This window comes from Erithacus rubecula (assembly GCF_903797595.1).
Source record: "Erithacus rubecula genome assembly, chromosome: 12".
NCBI lineage: Eukaryota > Metazoa > Chordata > Aves > Passeriformes > Muscicapidae > Erithacus > Erithacus rubecula.
The window spans coordinates 15,822,136-15,843,191 of record NC_136664.1 but is presented as its reverse complement, the minus strand read 5'-3'; the positions used below and the strand labels follow the sequence as shown (position 1 = coordinate 15,843,191).

The window sequence follows — 21,056 nt, the reverse complement described above, 5'->3', positions numbered from 1 at the left end:
TACCACCTTCATTCTTTACACTCAAACTGCTTTCTCTCTGCCACTTGAAACAGGCTTGCAGCTCCTCTTGACTTGGTCTCAAGCCTTTGGGCCACAGAGGCATCCTTCCCTGCTCTGGGCCAGCTGGAGGCCAAAGCTGAGGTGCTGAGGTGCTCAAGGCACAGCTGTTAGCCATCAGCCTCTCCTGGAACTTTTTCTGCAGGATCACCTCGCTGTTGGCATGTTCACGGTGTCCCCCTGCTCCGGCTCCATCGCTCCGTGGGGCCAGCAGAAGATCACCGTGGATTGCCTGGCAGGGCAGGAGGGGACATGTGAGGAGCAGCTCTACATTGACATCACGGGCATAGACCCCAAGGAAAATCCCCTGGGCGTTCCCTTCACCCTGATTGCTGAGTCCTGCCTCCCAGGTACATCCTGTCCACAGGTTCCCTTGGTCACACCTGCTGTTCTTCAGCACCTAAACTCGCTGCTAGGATGGGGAGGCATGCTAGCCCTGGTGTCCCACCTTAAAATCCTCAGAGGTTCCAGCCCTCTTCAACTCCACCAGTGGACTCATCCCTCCCAGATTGAGAGGGGTGCATGGAAGGATAAAAGGAAAGTCATGCTCTCTAAGACTGAGGTTGACTGAGCTCCACCCTCACAGCCAGCTCCCCCGCCCAAGGCTGGGTTTAGCACATTGGGCAAAAAGCATTTATCAAACCTTTTGAGAGGCCAGCAGGGTCCAGATAAATTCATTAGAGAGGCTTCTCCATGCTCATCCCTCTGGTTTGTCCACAGGAATTGTTGAGGATGTCATGTCCATCTTCGAGGAGTATCCAATCTGCAGCAGCACCAACCTCAGCCACAAGCTGCAGTTGGTGAAAGGTGTGGGCCTGTTTGTCAGAGATGAGAACAAATTCGTTTTTACCAAGGTTCTGGTTGGGCAAGAGGCTGAAGCTCATTTCAATATCTACAATGCAAGTGGTCTGCCATGTGACATGGTCCTCTCCATCAAACCCCCATCTGGAAAGGTAAGAACAGGAGGCCAAGGTGATGGTTGCCCTCTAAGAGCCCGTTTTGTTCCCCAGATGCATTGCTTCCTGTGGCCCAGACTAGTCTAGCTCAGTGCAGGTCAAACCGCAGGGGAGAGCAGCAGAGCCAGGGAACAGTTGTGTTGACTTTTGCATGTCCCAGGCAAGGTTTTGGCTCACATATCTGGGTCTTCAGTGGGAGCAGTGAATCCTTCTGAAACTCTCTTGGAGCACACTCAGAAAGAGGCTGTTATGAACTGACATGCCAAAGCTCAAAGCAGAGCAGTTCCTCTGGCTCCCTGGATTTTTCTTCTCTTTGAAGGCCAGTTCTAGGTTATTTGCAGGGTTTCCCATGCAATGCCCACTTCCCATATGTGCTGGGGCAGCTGCCAGCAGTCAAAACACACAATGCTTTAGCACAAGGTCAGCATTCCCTGGGAGGGAGGGAGCCTGCTGGGGCTGTTCTCGGTAATGCATTTATGAGTAAAACTGTCATATTGAAAGCTATTTTCTCCTAACACTGCTCTCTGGGTTCCTCCAAGGAAAAAATCCCTATCGACAACATTTTCAAATTGTGTCCAGTCAAGATGTCTGTTCCTGGCTCATCCAAGGCTGTTGCTACAGTGACCTTCACCCCACCAGACCTGCAGACCTACGACTGCATTTTCAAGGCTTCCCTTGTCATCCCAAAAAGGTAACTGACCTGGGAAATGTTGGGGGAGGCCTCACTGATAGCTGCCTCTCCACTGGGCAGGCACAGATCTCTTGTTAGCTCTAATGCTTTCAATAGCCTTAGGCAGAGTACTTGGCATGAGTTGATCTGGGAGGCAGTAACTGTTAGAAAGAGCAGATTAACGAGGCTGATGGTTTAGCCTGTGTGAGGAACCATGAAGACAGGGAAATATTAGGTAGCCAACTGGAAGTTACTGAGATGTGCTGCAGCTGAGCTGTGAGTTTCCAGGGGCAAAGGCTTAAATGAAGCAGTTTCAATACCAGCAAGTCAGAAGTTTCAATTTCCTCTTTGTTTCTGTAAAATTAAGTGATCCTTGGTAATTCTCTGACATTCATTAAGCTGTTTTATGTGAGTAATTGGAGCTGGTATGAAAGAGGAGCCCAGTTCCTCTGCCCTGGGACCTGTGTAGTGAGGCTTTGACCTGCCCTTCCTCAACCCTTTAGTGGCTGAATTGAACAAGAGAAGTCTTAATTGCTAATAAGAAATTGCTTTTATACTGTTCTTGGAAATGACCTTTGCTGATGGTGATGATGATTTGTTTTTGCCTTCCTGCTTTTGTTCTGCTTTCATGCTGTGCTTTTGCTTGTTACATATGTCTGATCTTACTGCAGCCAGGGGATTTGCCATATCTCATCTAGTGTCTCATTATTTACCTGCTGTACTGCATGATTCAATTAAGTGAAATTATTAACTGTTATTGTGGAAGGGTCTGGCTCTTTGGAGCATGTTCCTCTTGTGAATAGTTCTGTGTGTATTGGGAAGAGCCTGGTGGGGGGCTGGTGGGGTACAGGAGCACCAGGCAGGGAAAACATTGTGGGTGGCCCTTGCTGCTTCCCTTGCCCAGTGAGAATGGGTTAGTGCCAGCTGAAATTGTTTCTGTGCCTTTTCTGCAGCCCTGTGAAAATTAGACCCCAAACCCTGACCTTCACCATCAGTGGGAAGGGCTATGAGCCACAACTGACAGTCGTGTCCCCAAGTGCTCGCAGCAAGAGGGGAAATGCTGTGCTGCGCTTCAAGAGGCTCCAGGAGGGGGATTCACAGATGCTCCCCCTGGTCATTTGTAACAAAGGCTTCATACCTGTCAAGGTGAGAACCTGCTTAAGGAATGGCCTGGTTTGGGAAAACAAGTGCTTATGGCACAGGGGAAGGGTTCCAAAAAACATGGCAGACCTAGGAAGAGTGAAGCAAGTGACTGACATCCAAGAAGGGAGTTCTTGGAAATTTTCCATCCAGTCTGTCTTCTTTAGGTTGAACACAGGAAAGGTGATGGAGTACTTTCCCCTTGTTTCTCAGGTCACTTTTTGTTCTCATGGACATTGTGTGTGATTTCCTAGTTCCATTAGATTGCATTTCATCCCATTTTACTACATTTCAAGTAAACCTAGTTGTGGTTTAATTACATTCTGCTCATTACTTTCTGTCCTGTTTGGTTCTGTGTTAGTTAATTTCAAATGCCTCTGAACACCCTTTTTTCCCAGCTGTTTTGACTTAACTGTTGTGCTAAGGGCTGTTTGTAGTGAGAGAGGTGGTGCTGGGTTTCCATGTGGGACCAGCAGCACTGAGATGTCAGTCCCTGTGCCATCCTGTACTCTCACCAGTATCATTGTGCTCTGTGTTTCCTTTTCTCAGTTTATGTTACAGCTGGAGGATGAGCATGGAATGTTCTTCTTGAAAAGCAGGCAGTCCACACTGGAGAATTTCCACTATGAAGGTGTGGAAGAGGTCTGCATTGGAAATGGTAAATTCATTAACCTTGAAGTGTGATCATGCACAGAGGGAAAACGTGTGCCCTGCTTTTGGCTTCTCTGGGCAGCAGCCAGATGTTAGGCACAGTTTCTTTCCTTGAGCTCTCTGTCCTCCAAGCTTTTCTTGAGGATTTTGCAGGGTTTCCTCCTAGCAAGTTGTAGGAAGTTCTTCTGTTCCTCTAGAATGGTGGGTTGAGTTTTGGAGGACTGTCATTACCTCTGTGGACCCTCTGAGGTATTTGCTGCATTGGGAAGGTACCAGCCTGAATGGATGCAGCCCCTGAGCACACAGGCAGCCAGCAGAAGCCAAAACACTCTTTGGCTCAGCTTTCCATATGGCTGGAGCTGGCTGGGAGCAGATGGAATGAGGGCTGGGCATCAACCTGAGCTTAAGCTGCTTGAGTGGTGATGTGTCTGGAGATGGCAATCTCATGAACATAGGAGGAGGGTCTGGAAGCACTGGGGGTAGAACCTGTGCTTACAAGGCAGCCGGTTTCAACCTCTTATTCCTCAAATATCATATGAGATGAGTAGAGCTGTGTTACTTAACTCTGATTTCCATTGCTGTGCAGAGAGCAAGCCTCCAAAGAAGCCTTTCCTGCTTTTGCATCACGGGCAATCGACAGAGTTTGATGTCACTTTCAAACCCACCCTGGCTCAACATCTGGAAGGGAAGATTCATGTCTTAGTGGGGGACATGTACTTTCACAACACCCTAATAGAGCTGGTGGATGAAGGCCACAAGGATGAATTTACCCTTGATGGACTAGAGGAAAACACAGAGGAGTGGTATTCTGACAGGAGTCTGAAGAAAGACATCATTGATGGTAAGAGAGGAGAGGCTGCCAAGGTGGAGCGAGCAAGAGGAAAATGTCTGATCATGTGTGTCCTCTCTCTAGCCAGGCCTGGGCTGTCACCCACAGGATTTGGTGGCCTGTGGGCGTGGCAGCCATGCATGCAGAGCAGTGTGTGCTGTGCTGCATGCCGCTGGCTTAGGGATGTGTCAGGGTGTTCCCCTGGAAGTGGTGGGATGAGGAGTGGCCTGGGGAACTCCCTCCCAGAGGGAGGAAGGCTTGGAGCAAGGCAGCATTGAAGATACGGGTGTCTGTGCATGTGAGGGGGGTGGCTGGAGCTCCCTGCATGCTGAGATCCCTTGCTCTCCTCCTTAACAGCTGTCAGAGTGAATCACATCCAGTTTGGGGAGTGTCCTGTCGGGGAGCCCTGTCACAGGACCTTCACCATCACCAACCATACCCAGAGGCAGGCCTTGCGCTTTGAGTGGGAGGCAGACGCCACATTCCACTTCTCCCCCAAGGTGAGCGTGGACTGCCCTGCCTGCCCCCATTGCTCCAGCCCTTCCCTGCTGTTCCTGGGAGCTGGCAGGGAGTCCTCACACAGCAGTGATAGCCCATTCCAGTGCCATGTAGGAGATGCAGTCCCTGCCTTGGCTGGGCCAAGGCTGCCAGCCTTGCAGAAAAGGCTTCATGTTATGGCATGTTGCACCTTCTGTTCACATTTCTGTCTCTCAAACTTCACATAAATCCACACTGAGGTGCACATTCCTGGCACAGCTCCTCATCACATCAGTCCCTTTTGCTGTCAGTTCTGCCCTTGGCAGTGCTTCCAGTTTGGTCTTGACTCCCTGATTGTCCCTAGATGGGACACCTCCATCCTGGCTGTGCCAAAGACATCACAGTGACCTTGAAATCAGATGTCCCAGCCGTCTTCAGGAAGCACCTTGTGAAATGTAAGGTGACCAAGATCAACTTTGAGCTGCCACGAAGGAAGGTTCAAGACTGGAACGACCAAATGACCATTGTCACATGGAAGGAGACCGCCAGGAAAGACCCAGCAGCCAGCTGGCCTGAGAAAGAGAAGGTAAGGAGCAAAGGGCAAAAAAAGCCAACCCGGCTTTAGCACCATAACACCATCACTGCTGGCTGAGCAGCTCCTGCTTCCTCTGGACATTGGATAGCCATGGGGTTCCCCAGCAGAGCATTCTAGGGGAGAGGTGGATGCACAGTGAGCAAGTACACTCACAAGAGAGGGGAAAGCCTTTTGACAAGAGACCTTTAGGCACACACAAACTATCAGTCTGTGCCACAAGCACAAGTGTTGCAGCCCATGTTGAATGGGAGACAATGTTTTATTATTTTATCCCATTTTATGGTGTTAGAAATCTCTTCATCTCATTTGGTGCCTTTTCACCAACAAGGAGTTAAGTCTGTCTCTTCTTTTGAAGTGGAGAGAAATACACTTCTCTTGCATATGCTGGAGAACTGCAAGTTTTGCCTGCATGGATACCAGATATTTTGGTTGTGGTTTCTGTATTGTGTGTGGTCTCTCATCATGGAGTAGCCCAGGTACTCTATGACAGTATGAAGAAGTCCAGAGAAGGATCATCTCCAGAGACTCCTGCTTTTATTGTCATTATTGCCAAACACACTCATCTTGGGTGAAGGTTCCTTCCAAGTTTCTGGACAATTTTAAGGCCTCTAAATCACCCTCTTTTCTATTGAAACATCTGCAGCTGGAGACTTTCCTAGTGAGATCTTTCACACCCCAAAGTGCCCATCGCCAGTTCCCAGCAGTGTGGCTGTTGCTCCACACATGACATCTGGAGAGCACTTTCTCCTAAGACAAGAAGAAAAAGATGCTTTCTAGAACTCTTCAGTCTTGGGGTTCTCCATTCACAGAGCTCCAGCAGGGCAACTTAATCCTAATTTTGATACCTGCTGGATTTATAGGGAACCAGGAAAAAAGCCAGTTCCTCTACAAGGTTGAAGTACAGGGACTGGAATAGCTATAGTCTCCATGGGTATATTAAGAGCTGTGGTAGGACTGCTTTGATCAGTGCGTGGAAACAACTACTGTAGCAGATGAGTCCCAATTTTGTCATCTTTCCAGGAAAATTAAAGTGAATGGTCCTTTCTAGTCCCTCTGTGAGGCTGATCTTGGAGACCAAAAGATTCCCTTGTCAGTCTGACTTTCTGGTCTCTGCTCAGTGATTCTTCCCTCCTTTGTTTGCAGATGGTCGAGACAGCCCCAGAACCAGCTCACACTGTGGAGGGGGAGAGCATCCAGGAGGCTGAGGTGTACCTCAGTGCCTTGGTTGCCTACAGCGAGTTCAAACTGAGCACAGTCGTGGTTCAGCTCAAGGACACCGTGCCCAACCAGACCAGTACAGCCACGTGAGTGCTGGAGGCCACAGGGCCCTGCGAGCGGGAGCTGCCTTTGCCAGGGCTGACCCAGTGCCTGCTTCCCAGAACTCTGCCCCAGCCAAAACCAGCACAGGCCCATCTATGAGCACACAAAGCCAAGCAGGAGATGGTGCTCAGGAGAGGTTCAATGCTGCCATAACCTTCCGCTGAGAGCAGCCATGGGTTTGCTTTCACTGTATGTCACCTGTTCTTATCTGCTCAAGAATAAGTTTGCAGTCAAACCAAGACATAAAGTCCAGAGTAAGCCTCTTAGCTTCAATGTCCTGGACACCATGTTGGCCCTTTCATCTTAAACTTCCAGACTTGGAAATACTTTTTGGGCCACCCAGGACAGCAGTCCGAGCATGGCAGAGTTGCCTGGGGAAGAAGATGCTTCTCAGCAGAAAGTGGTACCAGGAGTCCATCAGACAATGTTACTGTACTATTTGCTTTATATTTATTGGACTGTTTTTTTAATTCCTCCTTCTCAATTTTCAGTTTCAGGATGCGCAACACAGGGAAAGTAGCCCTGAAATACACCTGGGTGGAAGCTGCAGATAGTGAAGCAGTGAAGAGGCTACACTCAACCACTCTGATGCGTAAGGGCATTTCACTTGGTGGCTGAGGGACTGGGGAGAAGACCCTGCCACTGCATCCCAAAACATGAATTGCATTTGCATCCTTGTCCACATGTCCACTTTCATCAGCATCTTCCCAACTGCAGCTGGAGAGTTTTCTCCTTGCCCCCCTCTGCCTTTCAGTACCTTCTGTTGCTTCTCTGCCACTTCTGCTGTGCAAAGGAACTGAGCCAGGCTCTGGGGAGAGTCACATGCTGGGTCAGGACTGGGAATGGGGACATCAGGTCATCTCTTTGAGAAATCTGAGACCAGAAAAAAAAAAAAGGTGTAACGAGTGAACTGCCCTGCAGCCACTGTGTGTGTGCAGTTCCCCACTCTAAAGCAAATGCAAAGTCACTATCTAAAACCAACTCTCCTGCTTTGGCACAGGAGTGTGTGCTGCAGGCAGAGACCCTGCTCCCATATGCTCTACTTCCTGCTGAAAGTACTTGGCTAGAGATGCTCCAAGTGCATCCCAGCTCTCTTGCACCTGCCCGCAGCAGGAGGCAGAGTTGCTGGGAACATAGGATTTTTTCTTTGAAAGGTGTCATCTTCCTCTCTGCAGGTTACTTCCTCTCCTCTGCTACTCTAAAGCACCGCAAAGAGCTGCTGCGTCATTTCTGGTCGCAGCAGGACCATCCTTTTGAGACAAATCCTTCTGAGCAGCGGCAGCAGCGGCAGCCTTCTAAGGAGCAGCTGGATTCCAAGCAGAAGAAGCATTCCAAGAAGCAGCAGCGCTCCAAGGATCAGCTTCTCATTGAGCAGCAGGAGCAGCCCGAGCAGCAGGGTGAGCAGCCCGAGCAGCAGGAGGAGCAATCCAAGGAGCAGCAGCCCAAGCAGCAGGACCACGCCAAGAAGCTACACCGCTCGAAGCAAAAGCACCTCTCCCTGCAGCGTGTCTCTTCCTCCCTGGAAGTGTTACCAGATGTCATCCATGACTTGCCATTGTTCTCCATCAACCCCTACCACGGCATCATCGCTCCTAGGCAGAAACAGATCTTTAACGTGCTGTTCTCCCCAAAGTGCATGGGCAAGTTTGAGACCACCATGCTGTGCAGGTGGGAAACGTCTGTGTACTTGCCAACTCACGCTTCTGATGGGTATCACTGAGTCACAGGGTGGGATAGGGTGGAAGGGACCACAGTAGGTCATCTGGTCCCACTTCCCTGCTCAAGCAGAGCCATCCCAGAGCACATGACACAGGGCTGTGTCCACAGGGCTCTGGAATAATTCCAGCGAGGGACATTCCACACCCTCTCTGGGCAATCTGTCACCTTCAGAGCAAAGAAGTTCTTCCTCAGGTTCAGGTGGAATTTCCTGTTCAGGCTCTGCCTGTTGCCTCTTGTCCTATTTCTGGGCATCACCAAGCACAGCCTGGTTGATCCCCTAATACCCTCCCTTCAGTCCCTCTGACTGGGATGGGGAGGTGGGCAGCAAAACACCCAGAGTAGCACAGAAAGATCATCATCTGGCCTTGGTAGGGAGAAAAGACACTGTATGAAACATTACTCTCCTGGAGGATTGCAAAACCTGTAATAAGAGTTCCAGGGAGCAGCCAGTCCCTAGCTCTGCTTCCTTTTGGGACAAGCAAGGCCTGCTTGTCTGCATGGAGCCCTGTGTGCTGTGGTTGGTCCCCAGGCACTTAGCTGGTCATGTTCCTGCCCTTGCACCTCTGCAGCCTCCATGCAGCGAGCGCAGTTGTTTAATTTGCTGCTTGCTGCTTGCACAGAGAGGATGCAACACACTGTGCTCTGCAAGGAGACAGAAAAGTGACTGGCTGGAAATGTTCATCCAGCTCATAGCAGTCCCTTTCTTCCTAGGATTCCTAACCTGAAGCCATCTCTGAAGAAGGTGCGGGTGATTGTGAAAGGCAGAGCCTGGCAGCAGGGGAGTCCTGACAAACCGAAACGCTCTGCGTTACGGCAGATGGGGAAAGGCCAGGGACCCAAGAAGCAGGTGCACTGGAAATCAACAGCTGAGTAACAACATTTGTGTTAGCTAGAGCATCCTACAGGAGCAACATCGTGTCTTCTGCTGCTGATGGTCTCCCACCCTTCACCAGAGACCTCTGCAGCTACCCTTCCAAGCTCCAGTGAACACCTTTATCTTACCTTTAGTTACCCAAGCTAATTAAGTAATTGTTAATTAATTGTTAATCAAACCATTGGCAATAAATTGTTAATTGTCAGCTTATCCTGGTTGGAAAAACAGCTGTCTGCGGGACCTCTCTGGAATGGTGAATGTGACCGACCCCCTCCCCTCCAAATTATTGTAACTTTGAAATTAAGGGACTTTTAGGCAAAGACATGGGAAAAGGTTTAACAGTTCTTTACTAGCATGTATAACAAGGCAAACAAACAGCAGCACCAGCAGAAACAACAAACAGAACCAGATACCCAACCACAGCCTTCTCTCAGCTGCAGGCGCTTTGCCTTTGGTGTAGTTCCAGTCACAGCCAGGCAGGGAAGGGAGGCAAGTAATGAATAAAGCAATTGCTAGAGAAATTTTAATTAAGCTGCATCAAGGAATACACTGGAAAACTCAAGCACTGTGTGATCAATACTTAAGAACTTACTGCTGTGAGGGAGTCTATGCAGTAGCCAAATAGTGACTTGATAGTGACTTGATTAAAAGATAAACAAAGATAAAACAAGAAAGTGATAAGAAAACACCCTAGTGAGGGAAGACCCTTAGACCCTTTCAAAATACGCAAATAGATTACACCGAGTTCCTCAAAACACAGAGATGGAAGTATCTTCTTTTAATAGTTGATCATCTTACCCACTGGGTAGAAGCCTTTCCTGCCTCAGTTGCAACTACCTCCAAAGTGGCTCAGATGCTATTAGAACAAATAATTCCCAGATATGGGTTCATTGAAAGAATAGACTTATCTAAGGGAACACAATTTACTTAAAAAAATTTACATTCTATATGTGTTGCATTAGACATGAATTGGAAATTTCATACCCCGTGGCACCCTCAACATTCTGGGTGTGTGGAGAGAATGAATGCTATCCTTAAGAACCTATTACCAAATTAATGACTGAAACCAGATTAGCATTATTACAGATCAGAACTGCTCCAAGTAAGGTCACAGGAGTTTCTCCCCATGAAATGTTATTTGGGTTGCCTTATCTGGGAAGGGAGAAGGGGCTGCCAATGGCTGAAACAAATTACTTACATCTCAGAAATTATTTGCAGGCAATTACACTCTTATTTTTACATGAATCTTAGAAGAAAAGAGTTGTTATCCTCAACATCACCTCTAGACTTTCACATAAACCAGGTAAAACCAGGAGATTTGGTTCTAATAAATGATAAAAGATGATACCTTAACACCAGCAATGGGAAGGTCCCTTTCAGGTACTCATAGCAACTGCAACAGTTATCAGAACTACAGAAAAGGAGTGGTCTTACACCTCTCAAGTCAGTGGTACAAGGAAGTGACCCTTCAAAGTTAATCTTCAAAAGATGTTTTAATAGTAAACAGTCAAGGGCAAGACTGCACTGGCCTCTGTATTTGCCACCAGAGAGACTTTTGTTCCACTGTGAGCTGCAATCCCTTGGGTGTCGAGCAGTGGGATTATAAACCACACCAGACCTTGACAAAAGAGGAATAGGAAATGATGTTCTAAGAGTCTGGAAATTGCTGCATGGAGTGTCGTGGGTTCTGTGCTTCACCTCTATATCCCTCCAATGTGCTGTTGTCATGCACAGAACTTAGGAAGCAGGTATGGATAATGAGGAAGGTCATCTTTGTTGCCACAGTTACGATCTGAGCTTTGCTTCATCTGAGCAAGCACAGGTGGAGCTGCTGATGGGAGGGACTCCACACAAGTATACCTACAGCTCACTTGGCTTGAGTTTGAGAGCTATGGACAGCAACGTGAACTGACAAATCAGGAACTTTTAAATAGACTGAATTTAATACTGACCTAATAAAAGACTGATTAATCCTGTTTGTGACTGCTTTGCGAAAGGAGTCAGTTTATGCTGACCACACAGGATAATTAAATCAAGGGCTTAGGCAAAAAAGGATAATAAGAGGAAAGGGTGGATTGATACAAGGTGAGGGATGAGGTGCTATTTTGCAGAAGTCAAAAGGTTGTTAGGTTAAAGGATGAAAGTTGTGGTTCTCTGTGTCGTTGTTTCAATTGTTTAGATTTGTTTGGATTGGTTTGTTGAGGGTTGCAGTGAGTTGGGAGAGGGGTGGGATTGAAGAAGTGACTAAAAAGAAGTGGGATGAGAAGGGAGTGGACTGTAAATTTGCAGATGATACCAAGCTGGGAGCATGTGTCAATCTGTTGAAGGTAGGAGGGCTCTGCACAGGGATCTGGACAGGCTGGATAGAGAGGCTGAGTCCAACAAAATGAAGTTTAACAAGTCCGAGTCCTGCATGTTGGCCACCACAAGCCCTGCAGTGCTACAGACTGAGGACAGAGTGGCTGGACAGTGGCCAAGCAGAAAGGAACCTGGGGGGACTGGTCAACAGCAATTGAACATGAGCCAGCAGTGTGCCCAGTTGGCCAAGAAGGCCAGTGGCTCCTGGCCTGTATCAGGAATAGCGTGGCCAGCAGAACCAGGGAGGACAAATAGACAGTGGTTATTTCAAACACTTTGCCAAATATTTTTAAACAATTTTTGGGCAAACATTTTGGAGTCGTGCCTTTTTTCACCAAAACACTCAGACACTTGTGCAAATGTTTCAAATTGCCAAAAGTCAAGCTAAAGCCATCATTAGTACTTGCCCTGATTGTCAGCTTGTGCAACCTCCTGTTTCTACAGTGAGTGGTTCAACTCACAGGGTTTGCAAAGCCTGCAGTTGTGGCAAATGGCTATCACTAAATACCCTTCCTTTGATAAATTTAAAAATATTCATGTTTCAGTGGACACGTTCTCTGATGCACTTGTTGCTTCTGTCCACACAGCTGAAACAGGTCGTCATGCCTATCAACATTTTTTGCAAGCTTTTGCTTCGTTGGGTGTGCCCCAAAAATGGCACCCCATATATATCTCAAAAATTGGCCACATTTTTAAAGGATTGGAGTGTTAATCACATCTTTGGTATTCCTCATTCTCCCACAAGTCAAGCAATTATTGAAAGGACACATCAAACATTAAAACATATTCCTGATAACAACAAGTGGGGAGTAGAGGTCACGCCACAGATATGGTCGAACAAAGCAAAAAAGATGCTTTAAGCAAGTATTAAGCAGATACATTATAGTAAAGCTATGAAATGCAAGTTGATTAATAAATGACAAGGTTACAGAAGTTTCTTTTTAGTTGTACTGAGAGGAAGAACTGTGGGAATCCTTAAAATTAGAGGGTTTTGAGAAAGCTGCAAAAAGCAGACCTCAGAAAAAGTAGACCTCTAATTAGAGTTAAGCACTAGCCATAAGATTTGTCAGCAAAAAAGTTATACGACATGTAGAAGGCAAGGACAAATAGAACAATGGTCTGTGTATTAAAGCTTGGCTAGAAGCAAAATGGCAGAAGTTAGAGCAGTGGTTTTCACTTTAGAACACTGTCCAAGTTTAGGACAAATTTTGGGAAAAAGAGCTCCAAAGGCCCTCCCCACCCCCCCCCCACCCTTTTCTTTTACAATTCCTTTCTTCACCGAGGTCAGAAAGAATTGTTCTTCAGGGAAAAATGGAAAAAACTTTTTTATTAACAAAAATACAAAAGAAACACCCCCCAGCCCAAACCCAGATGAGACGAACCCGGCTGGTCCTCGCCGGGGAGGGCAGCAGAGCCTCCCGAGCCAACCTCCAGCAGCGGCCCCGAAGTCCAGATCCTTGTCCTCCGGAGTCGGTGCAAATCCCTGGAGCAGGGAGAAGGGAGAGAGGGGGAGGGGCAGCCGGGAGCAGGCCAAAGCAAGCCCTAGACAAGCTAAAGCGAGCCCAAGACAACAAAAGCGAGCACAAGACAACAAAAGCGAGCACAAGACAAGCAAAAGCGAGCCCAAGACAAACCAAGGTGAGCACAAGACAAACCAAAGCAAGCACAAGACAACAAAAGCGAGCACAAGACAAACCAAAGCAAGCACAAGACAAACCAAAGCAAGCACAAGACAAACCAAAACAGGGGCACAGGCAAAACAGCTGGGGGGAAAGGGGAAAAGCGGCCAAAGCAGCCGCGGGGGATGGGGGGGGGTGCAGCTGAGAGGACGGCAGAGAGCAAGACAGCCCAAGAAGCGAGGCACAGCAGCAGCCAGCTGGAAAACACCAGCCTAGATAAAACAGCCCGAGGGAGGGGCCAGCAGCTGCATGGGGGAAGCAAGGAGAGGAGCCAGTCCAAACATCAACCCATAACAAACACCTTTGTCTTTGGGAGTGCACCTCATGCAGGTTGCTCTTCTGGCCTTGAAATCCCATGATTGATGGGAAAGTGTCCACAAGGTAGAGGAAGAGCTGCAGCATCAAGCCAAGCCTTGCACCTGGCAAGGAGCAAGAGCTGAAAGGCTTGTGCCACCCTCCCCCTGTGCCACTTGAGCTCCTTGCACACCCCAGCAGGCTTTCTGCTGCTTGTGTCTGCAGATCCAACTAAGATCCAGTCATGTCCAGAGATAAAATCCTCAAGTAGCTCCACAGGTGCTTTGGTGCTTTGTCTCTGGGAGTTCTGCAATGCCAAAGACTGTAAATCTGTAAATTTCCAACCAAACCTGCTTACATTATAGCCCTTTAGACCTGCTCATATTTTATACTGCATTGGCAATATTTAGGTACTGAATTAGCCACAACTTTAGTCATAGTGATCCACATGATCATACACCTCACACTGGACCAAGAGTTCTCTCTCTACGAGTCTGCCACAATCCCCAGGGTTATCTGGGCCAAAGTACCACCAAGGTAATGCATTGCTAGGAGATCATTGTCCATGATCATCACAAGGGTGTCATGGGCTTCATGATACGGGTTTAAGAGTATTGGCTGTCCAATTCCACTGGCAAGGGACACGGTGGGACTTCAAGTCATAGTTAAGGCTGGCTATAAAAGCTCCAGGTACTTCACAGAGGTGGATAGAATCCAGCTCTCTGTCCCTAAAAGCTTCATCTGGAAAAAGAGGAAGACTGTGCAGGATCTCATGTAATTTGCACCATGTCTGGCTAGAGAGCTCAGCAATCACAGATTTCTTCACATAAGACATTCCTTTCCATGCTTTATTGGTAAACAAAATATGCAAATGCCAATCCTCAAAGTTCTTATCACACAGTAGGTTCTTCAGTTCATTCATTGAATCCTTCAGAGTAAGTGAATTTCCATGTTGTCACATGTCAAAGAAAAACTTCCTCATGCAGAGCTTCCCAGCTCCTGAAAGAATTTCAGGACTGAACTTGTCAAGCTTTGTCTTCTGAAGAATATTTGGATGATTCGGTTTCTTAATCCTCATCTGATTTCAAGAGGTCATCATCAGCACTGCAGAAGAAACCACATCATTCCCATCATACAGGTATAGAAATAGGCAAAGTTGTTTTGTTTTTTTTAAATACCATTTTTTTCTGCTTAAAGTCTGTATTCCAGAACAGGAGAGAAATGCTTAATGGAATCATACACCAATAACAAAAGTAAATGGGGGCTGTCATGAAGGAGGCCTTTTGGAAATCACAAAGTTCACCAGTTCCACTACAGAGAGGTGGTAAAACCATGTAAGGGCAAGAGCAGTAAGAAATGAACCCAGGGACCAGGTCCTCTGCACTCTGAGGGGTAACCAGCAGCCAGGAGAAACAAAGGAGATGGCAGATGAGGTGTGTGAGATGAAGGCAAAAGGTTATTGAGTTAAAGAACGAAAGCTGTTGGTTCTCTGTGTTGTTGTTTGGGTTGTTTGGGTTTGTTCAGGTTGGTTTGTTGGGTGTTGCTGTGAGCTGGGAGAGGGACAGGTTGAAGAGCTGACCAAAAGGAAGTGGGATGAGAGGAGAGGGGACAGAAAAGCTGGCGGTCGGGAGAGAATGTGAGTTCCCCAGGAGCCATCCAAGGGGAGAGGGGACAGGGACTGCTCTGGCCGGGTGCAAAGGGGATCAAATGGAGTCACTTTGCTGAAGGGCGTGCGTGTGTGCTTGGCTCTCGGGGAGGGTGGAGATGGGCACTTTACATCAGCTTGGATGCTGGACATATCTCTCTAAGGTTGTATTCGAGCCCCAGAGCCAAGAAAGGAGCTGAGAAGGGGAGAGAGCCTGGCACTGAGGCGGCCAGGAACTCAGTGGCCATGATTCCAAGACAAGGAGCTGTGCCAGGAGAAGCCTGTGCTACCTGAGGCCTTCAGTCCATTTCTTCCACATCCAGTTGGTAGCCAGGGGCGAAGCCTCCCCAGCCACCACCACCTGGTAGGTGGGGCCTCCCTGCACGTGGCACAGCGCCGTGGTACGGGCGACGATGTTGGCGTGGCCAAAGAAGGTGAAGGTGACCGTGTGGCTCTCTCCCGGCTGCAGCTCACCCCACAGGGGCCGCACATCAAAAACCTGCTTGGGGAGAGATCGAGGTGCTGAGTGTGCAAATGGATGCAGAAGAGCAGCTGTGCCTTGCAGTAAAGCACAGTCATAGCTGGAGGGGCCTGTTCTCCAAACAGCCAGAATCACCCTAATTTCATCCTGTGTCCATGCCACTCACCAGGGCAGGGACCATGGGGAAAATCTTCTCCCATTATCACTTATCCATGAGTAAACACTACATTAAAGTCAACTGGAATGTCTCTCGGCAGCAAGAAAATCTCTCTGCTGCAGAGCTGGTCTTTGGAAACACTTCTCACTGCCCTCAGAAGAACAGGACACTTGGAGCTGGGAGCCCTTGGAGCTGGGGAAAGGCTCATCTGACTTCTGAAGCTTTTCCTTCTCTCTCTGATTTACATGCTGCTCTCTCAAGCAGCTACAGCCAAAATTTCCCACCAAAGTTTCCTGTTGACCACCTGATGAGCTCAATGGGAGCAATGCCCTGCACAGGAGCTGCACAGGAGCTGCACAGGGAGCATCCTGGGACAGACCTACAAAACTGCCCCCATGGCCTCTCCAGTGACCAGCTGCTTCAGCAGCCCTTTTTGTGATGGGCTTGGAGGGATGTGAGGCCCCTCTGTGGCCAACCCTGAGGGCCACCAGTGGGAGTGGGGCTACAGAACCGCTTTCCACATTGAGAACATGGACGTGAGACCAATCCCCACTCACCTCCTGCATGCCAGGCTTGGGGCGCTCCACCTCTGAGAACCGACGCCAGGCTCGCTTCCTCACCGGCCTCTGAGGCTCCACAGCAGGGCATGGCAGCACCTGGAAAACAAGCACCATGGGCTGCAGTCCCCAGCTGGCTGCTCTGAGCAAGATCCCTCTGCTGCAGGCTCCACCACCTCACCACACCAGCAGCAGCTGAAAAGGGACCTGGGCACAAACCAAGTGTGAAAATGTCCCTGCCATCAGTCGAGTGTGGCTCCAAGCTCACCCACAGATGAGACCTGGGCTCCATCTGCACCTCCTGCATCAAACTTGCCTGAGGGAACTGGGTGTACCCAAGCACTCAGGCAGGGAGGGTGGGAACTACGGAAAGTCCCTTAAAGGATTCTAGGATGGCCACTTGGATTTCCTTGGTTTACTTGTGCATACGTGGCAACAAGTGGGAAATAAAGAGGATTACTTTTATGCTTCTATCTGAAAACATTCAGCCACACTCTTCATTGCATCTCTCCGCCTTTGTTTCCCCCGATTCAGAAAAACTGTGCAAGCTGAGGAGACAATGCAAGCAGTAGGTGCACAAGAAAATCTACCTCTGCTTCCGGGGAGTCCTCTGCATCTGCTGGCTTCTGGGCAGAGTTCTGTATTGTTTTGGGGGTTTTGGTTAGCTCCTCCACACTTTCAGCCTTGGAGTATCTCCTCAGAAACTCTCCCTCCTTCTTGGAAGACTGGCGTTTGAATTTAGGTGGTGAAGGTTTGAACCTGGAAAATAACACAACTGTGAGCATGGACTTGTCATGGGAGAGAGAGATGCCTGCAAGAGCAGCTCCTCAGTGGGATGCAGCCCCTGGCTGGTGTGCTGAGCTCGGGAACAGCCACTGCAAAACCAGGCTGGAGCGGGTCCGTGCTGGAGCAGCACAGGCATGATGCACACACCTTATGGTGTTCAGCTGGCGGTCTGTCAGCAGTGACCAGTGGTACTGGGCAGCAATTGGGCCGCAGTTGGTCATCTCCATGCGCAGCTCTTGCTCGGTGTCATTGATGATGCAGCCAAAGTCCACGAACTCGGACTCCAGATCGAGGTTGGGGAAGTAGACTTCTCCCCGAACAATCATCTGCTCCTCATGAGGATGCTCCTTGAAGCGCATCCTGAGCACCCTCTCTGCCACCCGGCTGTGCAAATCCTTCTCATAAGCTGGGTTAAACTGGATGCAGAGATTAAGTTCCTCGCCTGCATCCAGCCTCACGGGCTGCAAGGAGATGAAAAGCATTAATCACCTTTGTGATCAAGTCCCAGAGTGTGACAGCAGGAAACAGTAAATGCTCAAAGTGCCACCCCAGCATGGGCTTCTCAGTCCACCCTCCATTCTTTACAACGAGGATCTGTCTGCCCACTCCAAGATTCTCTGCTCCGAGATTCTCTCAGGCCCGTGTTTCTGTATTGCCCAGCAGCAATACAAGGGGATGCTGCTGGAGAGCTGGGATGCTTTCCAGGAGACACCTTTAGTGCATGGCTTGCCCTGATCTGCTTTCCCACTCCCCTCTCCTCGTGTTTTACAGCCACCATGGATGGTACCAATTCAGGTAAGATTTGGATTCCCTCGGCAGCTCTGCTGATGCAGCTCTGGCTGATTCACTGCTGACACTTCAGAATAAACTTCTCAACTTGAGGGCCTCTCAACAGAAGTGCACCCCACATCCCTCCTCTTGAGACCCCGCTGAACACGCCCACAGACTCTCACCTCGGAATCCGCAGGGATGGGCTGCTGGTCCTTGCTGCAGATTCGGAACGGGTGCTCCAAGTGCAGCACAATGCTGAACGGCAGCGAGCAGACGTTTTTCACAGACAGAGGCTGGTACTGCAGCGTCAGGACATCGCTGGGTTGCTAAAGAAACGGGAGACAAGGGAAAACAACCTCAAGTGGCCATAGACCTCCTTCCCCTTCCAAAGCATTTCACATTTTTCAACCCCAGAAGTGCATCTCTTTCTATTTATTTCCAGCCAGTTTAGGATTTACATCTTTAAATGCCTGCATGGAATCAGGAGACCTACCTTTTCTACACGGAAGGTCATTGCTGTGGAAGATATTTGCACAGCAGGGCAAATGAAGCTGCAGGTGACATTCACTTGCATGATCCGTTTCTTTTCTATCTCTTTCCCTACTGTAGCAAAACAGAGCAGCCTCTCCTTCACCTCCTGCATGCAAGAGTCACTTGTCACCCAGTGTGTACTGGCAGGCCAGGCTCCCCACACTGGCTTGCCACCCACCCAAGGGCCCCATTCCTATCACTTATTCTTAGTGACTGTAATTAGTCTCTTCTCTCCTCAATAGCTCTCTTTTCTTTCTGTGCTGTTGCCTATTTACTCTAAATATCTGTGCCCAGGGCTCCAGGAGCACACTGGACTTAGGTGGCAGCTTCTCTGCAGAGTTCATTTCCCCTGGAAGGAAAGGTCCCAAGCCTCTGCTAAAATCTCCCCCTCTGTGTTGCTTTCCAAGGGTGCTGCAAAACTCGGCTGCCCCTGGGACACCAGGGCTGGCTGAAAGACTGGAGCATGCAGGAATAGAAAAGTAGGAAATAGAAGTCAGTTTGTCAATTATAATGATTCCTGGGAACAGTTTCCCGCCTGGGTAGACATTGCACTGATCATTAGAGCTGGCATGCTGTGTTCTCCCTCTCCAGGACTCAGGGCTAGACCAGCCTTCTGCCCATGTTTGTCTTCAGAGGAAAAGCAATGCTGCTTCCAGACATTCCTGCCATTCACAGGGCTCCTGTTTTACTCCCTGCTTCCCTCAGAAAAAAAGCACTTGACAGTAGTTTAATTTACTTCCTGCCTGGCCTTCTAGTCTGAGCGCAACTTATTCACTCTGCTCTTCCTTTCTGCCTCAGCACACGGCAGCCGAAACCCCTGTGTGCCCGAAGGAGCAGTACCTCCTTCAGCCCGTATTTTGGGAGCAGCAAGCTTTATGGTAGCTATGGAAACACAAAAGAGCCCTAGCAACTGATGGTGGCCAGCAAGGAAAGCAGCTGGCTTTAAAACAGTTTGTTGAAGTCACTGGATCCTTTTCCCAGGCAAAGGTCCAGGGGCTGCAGAAGGAGCCGCCGTGGGGGGAACTGGCAGGGAAGGCTCTGCCCTGGCAGGGGCCTCACCTGGGCAGTGCTGGAGCAGCCTTTCAGCACCATCTCCGCACTCTGGCCCGGCCTCAGGTCCACCTGCAGCGGCTGCACCTTGAACACTGGGCTGCCCCGCCTGCGGCTCCGGGAGGCGTTTTTACTCCTTTTGCCACGGAGGGCAGGGCCGCCAGTGCTCTGCCCGGCCGTGCTGACACTCTCTGTGCTCCAGTACAGCCGCTGGGCGCGGCGGCCTCTGTTGGTCACCGTGAACCGGCAACAGCAGGGACTGCAGCTAGGAGAGAGGAGAGATGGAAAATGGCACGGCAGCTGCTACTGCCCTGGGCTCACTCAGCTTCAGCTTCACCCTGACGCATTCCCCGACTGCACCTTCTGCAATAAAACCTCCACCCAAAAGGCTGCCCAGGCTCAGAGCTGCAGCCTGGCCAGGCCTTCCAGCTTTTCCATTTCTGGGGCTTTCCAGGACATCCGGCGACTCTCGGCTGATGTATTTCTAAAGGAACTCCTGTGGCTTCAGGGAAACACAGCTGGGGCCTTGAGTATTGAAGAAGAACTAGCCTGAAGGACTATGGAAAAATTATTCCTTGCTGAACCCACAGAAGCGGAAGCTGAGAGTCTCCTACCTGAAGTGGGACTTCAAGTTGAGTTCCGAATGCAGATTTTTGTCGGTGACAATGGTGGTGCCAATGCCCACAGCCCGGACAGGGATGATGATCGTACGGCCATTCTCAACTAACACCTTCACCTCGCCCTTGAATTCCTTGGTGTCATCCAGGCTTGCTGTCACAGTCACCACCATCTCAGATGTAGGCTGGATCACTGCTTCACAGGGCTCAATCCTCCAGCATGAGCATCTCCCAGCCTGTAAGACAAGCCAGATATCAACTTAGGATGGGAGTCATAAACCCTGCTCTGCTGTGAGGTACAGGAAACAGGAAGGCTAAAGAGATGAGTGTAAAAACTCTAAACATTTATTATTTCCCTCAATGTGAGCTATGGTGTCTGGCAACAGCAATCCTCCAAGAACCTGTATTTTAGCTTCTTTTAACAGACTGAGGTCATTAGCCCCGTTTTGCTCAACCCAAGGGATGCTCCTCCTCAGGAGAAGGTTATTTCTCCTGCCAACTCTCTTTGGAGGGCTTGCCAAGGAAAGCTATTCACTCCCTCCTGGCTTCCCGACAGTGGAGCTGGGTCTGCACAAAGGCTCAAGGCTGGAGGAAGTCAGGACTGCTCAAATCCCAGCCCAGCAGCCACACAGCTGGAGGACACTGCTGAGAGCCTGAAGAATAACTCCGCAAAGCCAGCTGAAAAAACTCAAAGTCTCCTTTCTCTAGGGGCCATCAGTGCTCCTCAACATCCCCTAAAGATCTGAAGCCCTCATTCCCCACCCATCATCAGCCGTGGAGAGGCCCCCCAGTGCCCTCTGCTTTGGAAAAGTCACCTCTAAATGGTTATAGCAGAGCAGGAA

At 49.3% G+C, this 21,056-nt stretch overlaps 2 protein-coding genes across 2 annotated transcripts in view; one reads left to right on the top strand and one right to left on the bottom strand.

Moving 5' to 3' along the window:
• Nucleotides 1–9,498, top strand: part of LOC306807059 (hydrocephalus-inducing protein homolog) — an 80,538-nt gene extending 71,040 nt beyond the window's left edge. The window contains exons 55-66 of the mRNA XM_079316312.1: nucleotides 203–407; nucleotides 778–1,010; nucleotides 1,553–1,704; nucleotides 2,637–2,829; nucleotides 3,373–3,481; nucleotides 4,061–4,315; nucleotides 4,661–4,803; nucleotides 5,145–5,366; nucleotides 6,519–6,679; nucleotides 7,187–7,287; nucleotides 7,871–8,363; nucleotides 9,126–9,498. Of these exons, the coding sequence (XP_079172438.1) occupies nucleotides 203–407; nucleotides 778–1,010; nucleotides 1,553–1,704; nucleotides 2,637–2,829; nucleotides 3,373–3,481; nucleotides 4,061–4,315; nucleotides 4,661–4,803; nucleotides 5,145–5,366; nucleotides 6,519–6,679; nucleotides 7,187–7,287; nucleotides 7,871–8,363; nucleotides 9,126–9,288 (2,430 nt within the window). The 3' untranslated portion in view covers nucleotides 9,289–9,498. The remainder of the gene's footprint in view (nucleotides 1–202; nucleotides 408–777; nucleotides 1,011–1,552; nucleotides 1,705–2,636; nucleotides 2,830–3,372; nucleotides 3,482–4,060; nucleotides 4,316–4,660; nucleotides 4,804–5,144; nucleotides 5,367–6,518; nucleotides 6,680–7,186; nucleotides 7,288–7,870; nucleotides 8,364–9,125) is intronic.
• Nucleotides 9,499–14,591: 5,093 nt separating this feature from the next.
• The window catches only part of LOC306807058 (hydrocephalus-inducing protein homolog), a 28,200-nt gene continuing 21,735 nt past the window's right edge, over nucleotides 14,592–21,056 (bottom strand). Inside the window, exons 19-27 of the mRNA XM_079316311.1 lie at nucleotides 20,212–20,450; nucleotides 19,607–19,862; nucleotides 18,510–18,653; nucleotides 18,199–18,342; nucleotides 17,309–17,721; nucleotides 17,050–17,218; nucleotides 16,460–16,558; nucleotides 15,555–15,763; nucleotides 14,592–14,723 (exon numbers count right to left, since the gene is read on the bottom strand). Of these exons, the coding sequence (XP_079172437.1) occupies nucleotides 14,687–14,723; nucleotides 15,555–15,763; nucleotides 16,460–16,558; nucleotides 17,050–17,218; nucleotides 17,309–17,721; nucleotides 18,199–18,342; nucleotides 18,510–18,653; nucleotides 19,607–19,862; nucleotides 20,212–20,450 (1,710 nt within the window). The 3' untranslated portion in view covers nucleotides 14,592–14,686. The remainder of the gene's footprint in view (nucleotides 14,724–15,554; nucleotides 15,764–16,459; nucleotides 16,559–17,049; nucleotides 17,219–17,308; nucleotides 17,722–18,198; nucleotides 18,343–18,509; nucleotides 18,654–19,606; nucleotides 19,863–20,211; nucleotides 20,451–21,056) is intronic.